This window comes from Trachypithecus francoisi, unplaced genomic scaffold (genome assembly GCF_009764315.1).
Source record: "Trachypithecus francoisi isolate TF-2019V2 unplaced genomic scaffold, Tfra_2.0 Lachesis_group5, whole genome shotgun sequence".
Classification (NCBI taxonomy): Eukaryota; Metazoa; Chordata; class Mammalia; order Primates; family Cercopithecidae; genus Trachypithecus; species Trachypithecus francoisi.
The window spans coordinates 22,411,203-22,425,549 of NW_022681470.1; the positions used below are offsets into that span (position 1 = coordinate 22,411,203).

Here is a 14,347-nt window from a genome sequence, read left to right on the forward strand (position 1 = left end):
AATTTGTGTCAGGAGGACCACCAAGCCCATCCTCACACAGGCATCATGAATCAATCACCATCCTTTTTATAGGTAAAAGTCTTCTCAATACTATGCACCAGGCATTATGCTTGATTGGTTGAACTTACGGAACTTCAAAAATATAAGGAAACAAATCACTCAAAACATATTTATGTCTGATTCTTGAATGTAATATGTGATGTCACTGAGCTGCAGAAGTGACATGACTTTCTAATTCTGTTTTACTTAGGTTTCCAGCATCTCAGGCGCTTACAGTTCAGAGGAAGCCACTGTAAGATGAAATGATGGTTAGAGATAGCCTGCCTGAAGAAAAGCCAATCTGTGCCTCATTAGTTGACCATACTACAGGCTGGCTTTTCACAATGCTGAACCCACAGCAATGATAAATACGGGATTTTATCTTGGGCCCAGAAAACCCAGTGCTCTCAGCTCTGAAATATTTGTCTTAGAGAAATATGGGACCAATTTTTCAACTGTGTGACATAGTCACTCCCATGGCTTTTCAATATTTAAATGAACCTCATAGACTTTCAACTAGAATAAGCATAGCAGAGTAAACACTCTGTCGGACTGTGGCTGGTGTGCTGTTATGGCAATGGCCAAGTCTGCATGATTTAGGAAGTATTTTCTGAGAGCAAGAAAACATCAGTTATTCAGCTAGGTAAGTTCTAGGTGCCTGGAACTTTCAATGGAGTGACATTCTGTAGTGGCTTTGGTGACATTAAGAGGTTAAGGAAATATTCAGTTAGCCATCATGGACAGCTATAGAAAAGAAAATAACCTCCTCCTCTTATTATTCTTCAAATAATCAAATCAGAGATTCAGATGTGTTCAAAATTGGTGGGGAGGGAAATATGGGGCAGGAAGAATGGAGAGGAAAGAAGCAAGGAAAGAAATAACTGAGAAAAGGAGAAGAGAATCAAAGATAAGTTGGTGAAAACACATTTATTCCTGCCTATAAAAACATATTGAAAACCTAGAATGTTATAGCAGGAGATATGCTAAAATATTAAAGGGTTTATCTTTCTTGGGGACATTATGGGTAATTTTTTAACTTTTTCTTTGGAGTTTTCTAGTTTGCTCAAATCCTCTACATTAGGACATTATTTTTACAATTGCTTATTTGGGAGGGATTTTTCTTAATACCTTTTTTTTTTTTTTTTAAGACGGGGTCTCATTCTGTGGCCCAGGCTGGCGTAGCATGATCATGGCTCACTGCAGGCTTGACTTCCCAGGCTCAAGCCATCCTCCCACCTCAGCCTCCCAAGTAGCTGGGACTACACCAAAGCACTGGGATTATAGGTGTGAGCCACCACACCCGGCAGAAATACTTGATAATCACAACAGCTTCTGTCGCTCAGATGCATGTGTAATAGTGTGACTCCAGAGAAGGGTTTCTGAAATGCTTCCTGCAAATCTCATCCTCAAAAAATAAAGCCATACTTTAAATTCATCAGAACGGCAACCTATGAACCCAGTGACAGAAATGTACAGGCGGGTCCCCAGTTAGCCCATTCTAAAGGGCCATTTTCCTTTCATGGGGTACAAAGTATCCAGGCAGGCAGTGAGCAACCCCTTCTCTGTAGCACTTTTCAGGGGCTGTCTGCTTCTGCATGTACCTGAGGATCTGTCTCCACAGATGGCACAGATGTGTTTAACCAGAGATCCAGGGCTGGTGGATGGGTAGTTCATGTTTCCAATCCCGGGAAGCCCTGGTAAGGGCTTGATGTCCTCTGAACTGCTGACGCTGTTGACCACATTTAGCTGCAAGAGAAAAAAATACTGTAAAGCACAGAGCCAGAGTAAACTCAATCCCCAAGGCCTAAGGCAATGAGGGCACACTCAAGAAAAAACAAGTTCTATTTCAAGAAACAGTTTCCAAGTACAGAGTATTTGAAACTGCCTATCTGTGAGATGAACTTAAGGGAGGGGTAAAAGTGCCATAGGAGGAACAAAATTATTTCTAGAAACCAAAACCTAAACCAAAAATCACAACACATCTCCATTAGAGTCTCTCTGCTTTCATTCATTTTACTCGTATGTTTTATTTGAGCTAGAAATCCATGCCAAATTACACACTCAGGACAATATCAACTGTGTATTTTTAAATTTTTATCAACTATTGACTGCCTATTCAGCCATGCTGCAAGAGGAGCTATGGCCCTCAGGCTAAAGACTTACACTCTAAGAGAGCCAAGCAAAAGAATGCAAATTCATTCATTAGTCAATCAACAGACATTCCCTGGGCACTCAGCATGCCAGACACTGTGCCAGGCTCTGGAGTACAAAGGCAAAGAATAATACACACCCAGAAGGAGTTCACAGTAAAATGATAAAGGACCTGTGTAGTGGTCATCTCTGCAAGCACACTGAAGATGCTAACTCAAATACATCCCTTATTTTAAGTTAATATCAGTTCCCCACCACCATCCCTGTAGCTCCCAGTGTTCTTGGGAAGATTCCTAAGAAACTGCAGCTAAGTGTCTTATATTCACCAAAGAAAGCAAGTTGAATAAATTTGAGCCAGTCATCCTATCAGTGATAGAAACCCAGAAGGTATATCTCTCATTCCTCAAAAATGTACAATGTCATCAAGGAGTCAGAACATGCACACAAAAAAAAATAAGAATACTTACAAGCAAGTCCAAATGAAGGTGGTACAGGATATGCATGTGTGTAAGTATCCAATAGAGGTAAACGTTTAGGGGTTAGGAACCACTGACTTTTCATGTCTGAATTTTGAATCATATTGCCTAACCAGAGTGACAATAATTCTCAAACTCAATCAAAGTATGATTTTCCTCTCTATTCAAGGCCGTTGGGACAGAAAAAAGTTTCAATAAAACAGAAACTACAATAGAGCCTAAGCTAGGTTCCTTCTAAATTCACTAGCTTTTTCAATTCACTAAGCAAATATTTATTGAGCACAGGAGGCAAACAGAGGCTCTCAGTTAACGTTATGAGGGATACAAAAAATAAAAGACACAGCCTTTGGTGCTTTGTTTTGAAATCAACATCACTATTAATTTTTTAAACTTAATTTGCATAATAAATGACAACACATATGTGATAGAAGAATTCTCTCTCTCTTCTTGCACCGCCCCTTTTTTTATACAAGGCTATGAGAAGACATGTGGAGCTTGTAACCAGCATTTTGCTTTGTTTTCATGTAGTACACTGGTTTTCAATCCTGGGGGCTTTGAAAAAAAAGTGGAGGTTCTCAATCCTGGGGGCTTTGAAAAAAACATGGACCCCATGTCTTGCGATTCTGATTCCATGAGTCTGAGAGGTAGGGCCTTGGCTCTGGCATTTCTTTCTTTCTTCCCCCCCCCCTCTTTTTTTGAGACGGAGTTTCGCTCTGTTGCCCAGGCTGGAGTGCAGTGGCACCATCTCGGCTCACTGCAAACTCCACCTCCCTGGTTCAAGCAATTCCTCTGCCTCAGCCTCCCAAGTAGCTGGGATTACAGGTGCATGCCACCACACCTGGCTAATTTTTTTTGTATTTTTAGTAAAGACAGGGTTTCACCATGTTGGCCAGACTGATCTCGAACTCCTGACCTCAGGCAATCTGCCTGCCTTGGCCTCCCAAAGTGCTGGGATTACAGGGGAGAGCCACCGCACCTGGACGGCTCTGGCATCTCTTAATTTCACCAGATGACATTAACGTGCATCCAGGGTTAAGAACCACTGCTGTAGCATGACTTCTAGGCAATAACTTTCCTCAAGTGCCTCAAAGAAACAGAGATTAGCACTTGGATCTGACTCATGAAATGGAAGAACTTCAGGTCAGATGAGCCCACAGAGAGAGCTCTCCAGTTGACCATGGCTCTGTCCCCAAGTCCCCAGATGGACAAGAAAAGTCATGGGAATAAGGAAGAAACTACCGTCACCTGAGGCTCAAGGGGACGTCACCCTTCCTTCTCCTCCTACCCCCCACTCCAGCAGGGCCAGTTCCATAACCACCAGCCTGCAGCAACCACAGAGAGTAATGATTGCCATTGCTACCATCTGTGGAAAGCTTGCTCACTGCTGATTAATTATGTTAATCCTCACAACAACCCTAAGAGGTCTTCCTATTTACAGATAAGGACATGAGCCTTAAAGTGGGTTTATTCATGTGTTTATTCAGGAACAATATGGAGATCCAAAATGGAGTGAGATGCAGACACTGCCTCAAGGAACCGGCCATTAATGAGATTAAAAGTCAGTTTGGATCATTTAGGAAGGAAAGATCACATGCTGTTGAGATCAGGGAAGGCTTTATGAAGGAAGTGGCATTTGAGCTGGGATGTGACAGCCTTCAAAAATGGATAGGATTTGGATGGGCTAGTGATGGGCAGAAGGCTTTGAGAGCAGCGGCCTAGAGGGAAGCCCAGGTGTCTGTGGAGCAAACATGTCCAGTGGATGGATGGAAGATAATGTTGAGAAGTGGGCTATCACAGAGCCTAGAAGCTGAATTGTCTGGCTAGGAGAACGGATTTAGTTTGGGAAGCAATAAGCAGCCACTAGAGGCTTGGAGCAGAGAAATAATTACATGAAACTATCTCAATAATACAGTAAATGAGGTAGAGCATGAGGAAAGATTGAAGGAGACATCCAAGGCTATTGCACCTGCCCAGATACCAGGTTAGGTACCTTACCAGGTCTGACTGCTTGGAGCCAGAACCCCAGGATCCTGGATCCTAGATCATCATTCCCCATTCACCACATTGTCTGCCTTGGGTGACAGGCGATCCTCAACCCTCACCTTCCCTAGCAGCTTCCTTCCCCACCTCCTTGGCCAGGAGCCCCTGAAGGAGTAGACTTGCTCTGGGGCAGTTTCTCCCCAGTCTGAGCCAGCAGTCCCTCTCCAACACTCCTCCTCTTCATGAGTGGATAGTGGCAGGAGGGGCAGTGAGACAGGTGGGTTGATATTTTCTCTGCCCATCTCTCTGGCTGGCTTGGGGTTTGCTTTGGGCTCAGAGCAATGGCAGATGAGATCAAAGGCAGCCATCAGAGCATAAACCCATTAGCTGCCTGGTCCCCAAGTCCCCCATTCCCGGCTGTCTTGTTCCATTAGAAACAATCTACTGAAATAAGCACTTTAGAGCTGGGATTCACCAGGCAACTCCTATCTGCTCCTGCACGCAAGCCGGCTGCTCCCTGAGAACAGAAAAGAAACATACTTGTCTGCCGGATTGTCTTCCCTTTTGCAGAATCAGCCAGGAACCAATTCATTCTGCATGCTTCTGGAGCCATCCTTGAACACTGAGTCCTGCATTTCTGAGCTGTGTTCAGCCCAAATCCTTCCACCAAAGGTTAGGCTGCAGGCAGGCGCTCCTGTTACAGGGAGCAGAACCCTTATACTCGCACAGCCTCAATTTAGTTAGGGCCTTCATCATGAGGAGTAATAAGCCTGAACCTCCAACATGGGTTTGGTCTAAACCTGCCACTTCCTAATCAGGTCACTTCACTTAGCAAAGACTCTATTTCCCCATTTCTAGGTGAGTGTGTGTGTCGCTGGGGGGGAGGGAGGCTGAGGCTTCAAGTCTTTTGTCCCTGGCTCAACCAGATCTGTTTTTATCTTATGTGTATATTGGGCTTCCACATATGCTTTCATCTGAAGAAGACTTGATGACTTAATTTTTTCAAATCATCAGACGAGATGAACTTTAAGGTCTATTCCAGCTCTAACATTTGCAATTTTTATTTATTTTCTATAAAAATGCAAACAGACTTAAGAGGATAATAATTCAGTTATCAATAAATACCTAAGCAGAAATTAGCAGTGATAGAGCCCAGGTCAGGCTGCAGAGTTCAGGAAGGGAGAAAAAGACAGGAGTATCACAAAGATCTGTGAGGCCTGTTCTGGAGTCCAGCCAGCAGACATCATGCTGACAAAGATGCAGTATCAAACACATACACACACACACAAACACACTCGGAAAAATGTTTCCTATATCACATTATCTAAAAAGTACATCAATATCTTCCCAATTATATATTGATGTCTTTAGAAATTGCATCACTCCACTTAGATGCTCCCCAGGGCAGGGACTGAATCTCATACACATTTTTGGTATCTCCAACGCCCAGTACTGGGCCTGGTTCAATAAATGCTTGTTGAAATGAACTTCCCTAGAACCTTTCAGAAGCACAGTACACCTGAATGACCTAAGTGTATAATACTATCACCTGGGAATAATCCTAATAATACCAACTTATGGCTATAGAGCACTGCACATGTTGAGAAGTGATTTTTAAATCCACATCTTATTTGACATGCCTAAAAAGATCCCTGTAGGGTAATCAGGGCAAGTATTTGTAACCCCACGATAAAGAAAAGGAAACTGAAACAGAAACAAGCTAAAGTGGTTTGCAAAAGATTACACAATTTCTGCCTTCGTCGTACCAGTTCCGATCTCTTTACTCCTCAAGCTCAAAAATCCAACAACCGCAAAAAGAGAAGCACAAACAACGAAATGGCAGAGCACAGAGTAGGACACTGGCCCTGCCTTCTGCTCCCACCCCTAGACAGTTCCTCCTCCCTGCACCCCCAAATCGTACTTACGCGAGACCCAGGTCACAGAACGAACATGATTCCATCATGAATCCCTCTCAGACCAGTCCTGGGTGAGGAAGGCAGGATGCATAGGAATAATCTGCCCAGACAATCCAGAGTCCAGCTCACTGTAGCTAACACCAAGGCCTTTTGTCCAGTGTCATCTCGTCAACTGGGCAAAGCTTTGCTGCAGTGTGGTTCCGGAGTCCAAGCCCAGAACACTGCTCAGGGTCTCAGGCTGCTGAGATTCCCCGGCACTTGGCAAGCTTAATATAGCTCCCCACAGCCAAACTTGGCTTTGGCCTCTGCACACAGCCCAGTTGGCCAGGACCAAAGCTTCCATCTGACCTTTCAACCCCAATCCCTCTGTACAGACATATGGTCCAGGAATAGCAGCCCTGCTACTCACACAGCTCTGAAGATGAATTGACTGGCCAGGTTTGGCTCAATCAAACTTGAGTGTGGTGGCTAAAAGTGGCCTCAGAGGGATGGTGCCTTGTCCAATTCCTACCCATAGGATCTGTCTACCACCTCACCCTATTTTATTTCTTTTTAGATATTATGATTTTTATTTGAAACTATCTTGTTTATTACTTAGGTTTTTGTGTGTCCTGCCTGCTATTTTGTAATTGCCATGAGAGTAAAGACCTTGGCCACCTTATTCCATGCTTATCCCTAAAACCTAGGACAATATCAATTAGTACCTGACGCACAGTAGGTCCACATAAATAGTTATTGGGATGAATGTCAATGCCCTTTGCAAAACTGTACTTTCATCCCAAAACTTCAATGTACTTTCTGTCTCTAACTACGAGATTTTACTCGCCTTCCTGGACTCCGTTCACAGGAAAGAAAGGGAATAAACAAGCCTCATACATTATGAAGCTAGGGTATCAATGGCCCTGCTGATTACAGTGGCTGTGCGTGGCATAAATACATGTAAACTCCCACTGCTTCTTCATCCCCACTCCTCCGAGCAGTTTTATACTCTCACTGGGGTTAAGGAATATATATTGAGCAGTTTATAGGTCCTTCTCTTTGCTCCCTTCAGGTCTGTCCCTGCGTCTATGACAGCACACAGGCAGCACCGAAGTGCAATGGGTCTGCATAATGTGGCCACCTCTCCCACAAGATTCCCCAGGAGCACTGATTATTCATCTTTTAATCCTTGGCAGCCAACAGGAAGATCTTGGGGTCACTGTGCAAGTCAGCATATATCACAGCATTAGGAAAATGCAGGATCGTGAACACAGGGTTGCAAGCCCAGGGACAGGTTCTCATTTTGGCTCTGTTTTTGACTGGCTGTGTGAGGCCGGACAAGTCACTTGGGCTCCCCAAGTCTTGCTACTTCATTTGTGGAATAAAGGGTTTGGACAGAATGAGTGATCCTCATTTGAGCAGGAGTGGGGCAGTTAGGATCCCTGTGGGGCTTTTGTTACCTGCCCAAGGGCCAAAATACGGGATGAGGGAGAAACGTGTACTCTGAAAAATGTCCTACAGGTGAGAACCATAAGATTAGAAACTGGGGTGAAGATGACTGGCCAAATTAGACCCAAGAAAGTAGTTTATTTGGCCTGAAGAATGCATTAAAAGTCTTTGAATTTGAACAGCTTTGAGGGAGCAGGGCAGTTCTCCACAGTCCACACCCACCCCATTGACTTACACACCTCCTCATTCACTCACCTGTGTTACCTGACTGGCCCCAGCTCCTGGAATCCCTACACTAGTTTATCTCTAAGGCAGTTTCCTAATTACCTAATCCATGGAGCAATACATTTTTGAAGTCCTTACTGGCTCTATGCTATAACTCCACAAGAATTTGCTTTCAGAACCCTAGAATATGAGGTATCTCAGAGGAGACTCCAGGCGTGGTTACTGAAGTTCTCTCTGGAGTAGCAGAAAATGCTGACATAAAAGGAGCCCTGCCTCCTCTTCAAAACTGTATTTGAAGGAGGCTTTGGGACTGCGTTAGTCAGTGATCTCCAAAGAAACAGAATCTATAGGAGGCGTGTGTGCCTGTGTGTGTGTGTGTATGTATGTATTTTACATTTTATTATAAGCAATTGTCTCACATGATTTTGGAGGCTGATAAGTCCCAAGACCAACAGGGTGAGTCAGCAAGTTGGAGACCCAAAAAAGCTCACGGCACACTCCAAAGGCCAGCAGGCTTGAGACCCAGGAAGAGCAAATGCTTCAGTTCAAGTTCAGAGACAGGAAAAAAATGATGTCACAGTTCAAAGGTCATAGGCAGAAAAGTTCTCTCTTACTCAGAGGAGGGTGAGCTTTTTTGTTCTATTCACATCTTCAACTAATTGGATGATGCCCACTCACATTAGAGAAAGCAAACTCCTTTACTCAGTCTACCTATTTAAATGTTCATCTCATCCAAAAGCACCGTCTCAGAAACATCCAGAACAATGTTTAACCAAATATGAGGGCATCCTATGGCACAGTCAAGTTGACATGTAAAGGACCTGCCAGTTCTGCCTCTAGGTGTGCTGGTAGTTGGGGCAGCAGGAACCCTGGCTATTATACAGGGAAAGAAGAAGGTATGGCAGATGGGATTATTGTTATTAATACTTCACTCCTTTTCATTCTTCATATTATTTGCATCCTGTCTCTGCAGTACCTCCCAGTAGTATAGACACAGCCTTCTTCCTTATCCCACCAATGTTGGAATTTGTCATATTTTGTTTTGTTTGGTTTTGTTCTTTTGAAATACAGTCTCACTCTGTTGCCCAGGCTGAAGTGCAGTGGTGCAGTGGCACGATCTCAGCTCACCGCAACCTCCGCCTCCCAGGTTCAAGCTATTCCTCTGCCTCAGCCTCTCGAGTAGCTGAGATTACAGGCGTCTGCCACCATACCCGGCTAATTTTTTGTATTTTTAGAAGAGACAAGGTTTCACTTTACTAGCCAGGATGGTCTTGACCTCCTGACCTCGTGATCCACCCGCCTCGGCCTCTCAAAGTGCTGGAATTACAGGCATGAGCCACTGCGCCTGGCCTGAATCAGTCATTTGGTTTTCTTACACTGATGGAATATCAGTGGGCATGATTTGAGCAGAGACTTCACTGTGCTTTCTGGGTTGGGTTTGGACTTTCGCATTTCTATGATACACCATGAGAAAAGCATGCCCCAGGTAGCTGCTGCTCCAACTGAAACATGAGGAGCCTATAGCTGAGCCCACTCGCTCACCATCTGAAGCAGAGCCATCTGTCCTAGTCTAAGGTAGATATATGAGTGAGAAGATAAGTGTTTGGGAATTTTTTGTTACACAGCGTTATTGCAGCAATAGCCAACCATTACGAGAGGGGAAGGATGATGACCTTAGTGTGGTATTGCTAGAAGGAAGTAAAGACATCTGGTCATCCTATAGGCTCTGCAGAGCAACCTACCATGTACCATGCAACCTACCATGTACCATGCAACCTACATGGTACATGGTACATAGCAACCTACCATGTACCATGCAAATATCTCTTCTCCTCCATCGTAGCAGAAGGCACTCGAAATTAAGGTAAAGTTTCCTTCCCAACTTCCCATAGTCCCAGAGACAGCATGTAACACAGTCTGCCTTGTTCTCAATTTATCCATTGCTATACCTGTCTATTTCTCCTCTCTGTTGTAAGCTCCTGAAAAGCGATGGCCATATCCTGATCATTTCTGCATTGCCTTTAACAGGAGCACATGGCACTTCATTGACTCCATAAGTGCTCGTGATTGAATTGAGAAGAATGAAAGAGGTCCACTCTGCTAATGACACAAACAACCCTGAGAGATGTTGAAATCACAGCCAGGGCTGAACTACTAAAACCACAAGGCAGGCTCCCTTTTGGTCACAGTCTCCTGGACCATGAGGAGTTGTCAGTTCTTCAGGACCGCTCAGCCTGAGGACACATGCAATGAAGGCCCTGCCTGAAGGATGTCTGCAGAGACCATCCAACCCCTTCACCAAGCACACATTATGCACCTGCTGAGTGCTGGTTCTGCTCCAGGAGCAGCCTGGGTGAGACCATGTAAGATGTCTGGAAAGGCCTTGGAGAGGAAGAACACCTACCTGAGAGCTGGGTGGGGCAACCAGGTTGATTCCTGGAGGTGCTGCCAGTGCTCCTGAGGGTGGGCCCATGGCAGAGGTGATGACTCGATACGGAGAGCCCAGGGCATTGAGGGGGGTCCCCACTGCACTCAGAGTCCGTGGGGCACTCACTGGGGTGTCCGTGTAGCTGGGGTGGCTGTCCATTGGCTTCCCTGTGGACAAGGCTGCTGACGGGCTCATGGATGTAGAGCCAGTGTGGCCAGGGGAGCCTGTAAGGAGAAGAAGAATATAGGTGGTGGGAGGTTGGGGGGCATCGAAATGGGCCCTGGGGGACAGAGGCTCAGCCCCACTTTTCTTTCCTGTATCTTGCCCCTCTTTTTAGCCACACCTACACATCTGTGAGCCCTGGGTGCTCTCCCCTACACTACCCTGGTGGTATAAAGACAAGCGAGGGACACAGAGGGGAGAGGGCCTGGCCCAGCATAGAAATAAGCATGGATGTTCTCTGGAGTGGATGTTCCAGCTTGGAATCCACTGTGGGTGATGCTGGATCCATGGCCAGTGCAACAAGGGGCACAGCCCACAAACTCCTGGCCTGAGTGACTGTGGCCTGGCCTGGGAAGGTGAGTCTATACCAAACCTCAGATGGGGAGAGCAAGTAGGTTCCCAGGCTGCTCCAGAATTCCCTGCCTAGAACTCATATTGCTCTGAGAATTGGGGCAGGGCTGAGATTCATTCATGTATATGCAACAAACATTTATTAGGGTGCCAGGTGCTAGGGATTCAGAGCTGAAGAGCACACAGTCGTTGACGTCAGGGGTCACATTGCATAATAATGATGGGGAAGGCAGTGGCTGTTATCATACCCCTAGTTTCCTATATCTATTGAAGCTTTATGTACATGATGTTCTTGTCCTGTCCTTCTCTATAGCACAGGGTTAATTAGCACTCAGAGGAGAAGACTTGGAATGGCTAGGCACGGCTTTATGACCACAGAAGCCCAGGAAACACAGGAAGGCAAGTGCAGACCAGACTTCTGAGACCATTTCTGCCTCCAAGAGTAGAATGCTGCAACCAAAAGTGTCTTGTAGAACAGGGTCTGGGTGAGGAGATCATCAGTACCACTTTCTTCCAATAAATTGAACCCACATTCCCCTGTAGTCAGTAGCAAACTCGAGATGAAACAGGAGAGTGCCCTCCTGTCATCTTGGGAGCCCCGCACGGAACATTCTCTCCAGAAGAGAGGAGCTATAAACTTTAGGATCTGCGGCAGCAAAGCAGAGACTAGAAAACACCACAGGGCAGCCTACCATGGATCACATCATTAGATCCCTGTGCAGCTAGCATGCAAGAAAAGATGCGAAGAAGCCATGTGCATAGTAGCGGCACACCCATGGCACCCACGCTGTCCACATGGATAGAAAGGGAGAGGATTAAGTGCTCAGTAAGCACGGCCTGCTGGAGAAGTTACCCCATTCTCAGATGGCTGCTGTGGGTCAGACACCTTGCCAAGCAGATGTGATAAGGAGTAGAGGAAGTCATATGCCTAACTTTATGTGGTTCACTATTCATTCAACAAATACTTCTTGAGTGCCTACTACATGCAAGGCATTGTCCTAAGCCTTTGGGCAACATCAGTGGGTGCCAAGTGTAGTGTTAGGAGTAGGATGCTGGGAAAAACTGGCTTCCTTCAAGTTCTGGAGGAGAGCAGGAAGTGTCAGAAATATAACTGTGAAACCATTCTTAAACATAAACAACCCACTGGAAAAAATGTCAACCTGCAGTTTCTCTTGGAGCTTCTGCTAGCTTAGTTAAGGGCTACTTGTAGAAGGAAGTCACTCCAAGGAAGCTGTGACCCTCGTTCTACCTACGGAGCTTTGGTCTATCAGGGACGATTACCTCATAAACAGGTAAATCCCAACACCCCATGTCCTAAGTACCACAATCAAGGAGGAAATACATGCTGCGGGCCCACAGGGGAGTGACAAAGTGGTTAAAATGAATAACTCAAATATTTATTATTTGTCCTCAATAGCATCAGGCAATTTCCATAATGTTATCCTGACAATAAGCCTATGAAGATCATTTCAGCCTTTTGCAGATGAGAAAACTTAGGTTCCATCTAACCCCATACCATTCGCCGTTCCAGGGTGACTTACCTCTGCCTCCACTGTCTAGAAGCTCTTATTCAACCTTCAAGGTCTAACTCAAGTGCCACCTCCTCCAGGAAGCTTTTCCTGGTGTTCCTGGTCTGGTTTGCTGCCGTTTTTTGTCTCCTAAAAGTGTCTGTCCTTACTTGTATCTTAGCATTTGTTATACTGTATCGCCATATTTGTTTATTCCCCTGTCTTTCCCACTAAACAGAAAGGAAAAAATCACACCCAGTTTTGTTTCTCCATCTCTGTCAGATTACCTGGCACTGCCCAGGTAGTTAGTTGCAAAGCCTCGATTCAAACTGCCAATCTGAAACCCACGCTCTCCTCTGTGTTTATTGTCAAGGACAGCAAAGATGATTGGAGAGCCATCTGCACCAAGAGTACAAGATGACTCAATTATGAAGTGATCTCAAGCTGAAAGTTCATCTGAAGGAGAGAAAAGAGGGCAGCACTCAAGAACTCAAAGCCAAGAAAACCAAGAGACTCTTTTCAGATGGCCACTCATTGGAAAGAGCAGTTTTAGACTCTCCTGAGGCCCTGGGGGCTGTGACATTTAACGAGCCAATGTATACCTTGAGTCTGTTACTAAGATAAAGTGTGACAGGTGAGTTAGGAGCCAGCCCTGACTCAATGGGTGAGGAGCCATGAATTCCACTGGGAAGACAGCTGTCCTTCCCCCATGACCAAGCTATCTGAAGGAAATTGACTTTCCCTTCTTGCTTAGGCTTGCCAAAAACAGACCAGACCACCCTGCAACTTTCCTTTTTATTCTGCTTTAAACAGATCTGAGAGAGACTGCGCCTCCTATTTCTTTATCCCCCAGGGTCAAGAACCAAAGCCTGACATCCGGCCTAGACTGAGGGGACAGGCAAGAGCAAGAGTTTGCTTCACACTCATCAATTCAAGAGTTTCAGGGTGTGATCCCTCTGCCACCAGTGACAAAGGACATTTTAAGTGGTATGTCAGCAAACTTAAAAGAAAATTAATAGTTTTATATTTATGTTTTCTGTTTCCTGTTATTTATCAGGAGGGACTGAGCTCTCGTTTTTTGTTATAAAATTATCTTCCCAAAGATAGCTATTTAAGCTTTCTTAAAAACAGTAAATTGATTTAAGAAAAAGTCTGAGTACAGAGGATATATAAAATATCATGAAAATAGTATGCAAAGGAATGATGTTTAAGAAACATCAACCTGCACAAAAATATACAAATATGGACTTTGAAGAACTCATGAGTTGTTTCAAAAATAAAATGAGATAATGATGTGAAAGTGATTTGAAATTTAAAGTACATTTTTGTTGTTATCATTATTAACAAGAAGTAAGGCAACTTGACTACTTGGGGCAGTGGTGAGAATGGTACATTGTTGAGATACAATGAAATAATGAGTTAAAGTTTGGCTATCAATGGCCTTTAAAATGTGATTTATTTCTGTTGAGTCAATGACCCAGAAGAGGTGGGCTATTTTATAACTACATTTTAAAAAATAAAATAGAATTTTAAAAGGCAAATATATCTTAGACAAATGCATTTTAGTTCTTTGCCTCTCACAATGGCCCAGTAGTTCTTTTTTTTTTTTTTTTTTTTTTTGAG

The 14,347-nt window shown here is 44.6% G+C and overlaps 1 protein-coding gene across 2 annotated transcripts in view; it reads right to left on the minus strand.

Moving 5' to 3' along the window:
* The window catches only part of RXRG (retinoid X receptor gamma), a 45,169-nt gene that overhangs the window by 17,211 nt on the left and 13,611 nt on the right, over positions 1-14,347 (minus strand). The window contains exons 2-3 of one of the 2 annotated variants that reach the window (XM_033197685.1): positions 10,620-10,867; positions 1,641-1,785 (exon numbers count right to left, since the gene is read on the minus strand). In XM_033197685.1, the coding sequence (XP_033053576.1) occupies positions 1,641-1,785; positions 10,620-10,867 (393 nt within the window). Of the gene's footprint in view, positions 1-1,640; positions 1,786-6,571; positions 6,813-10,619; positions 10,868-14,347 lie in introns of those variants that run through there. The other variant, XM_033197686.1, reaches the window with a different exon arrangement.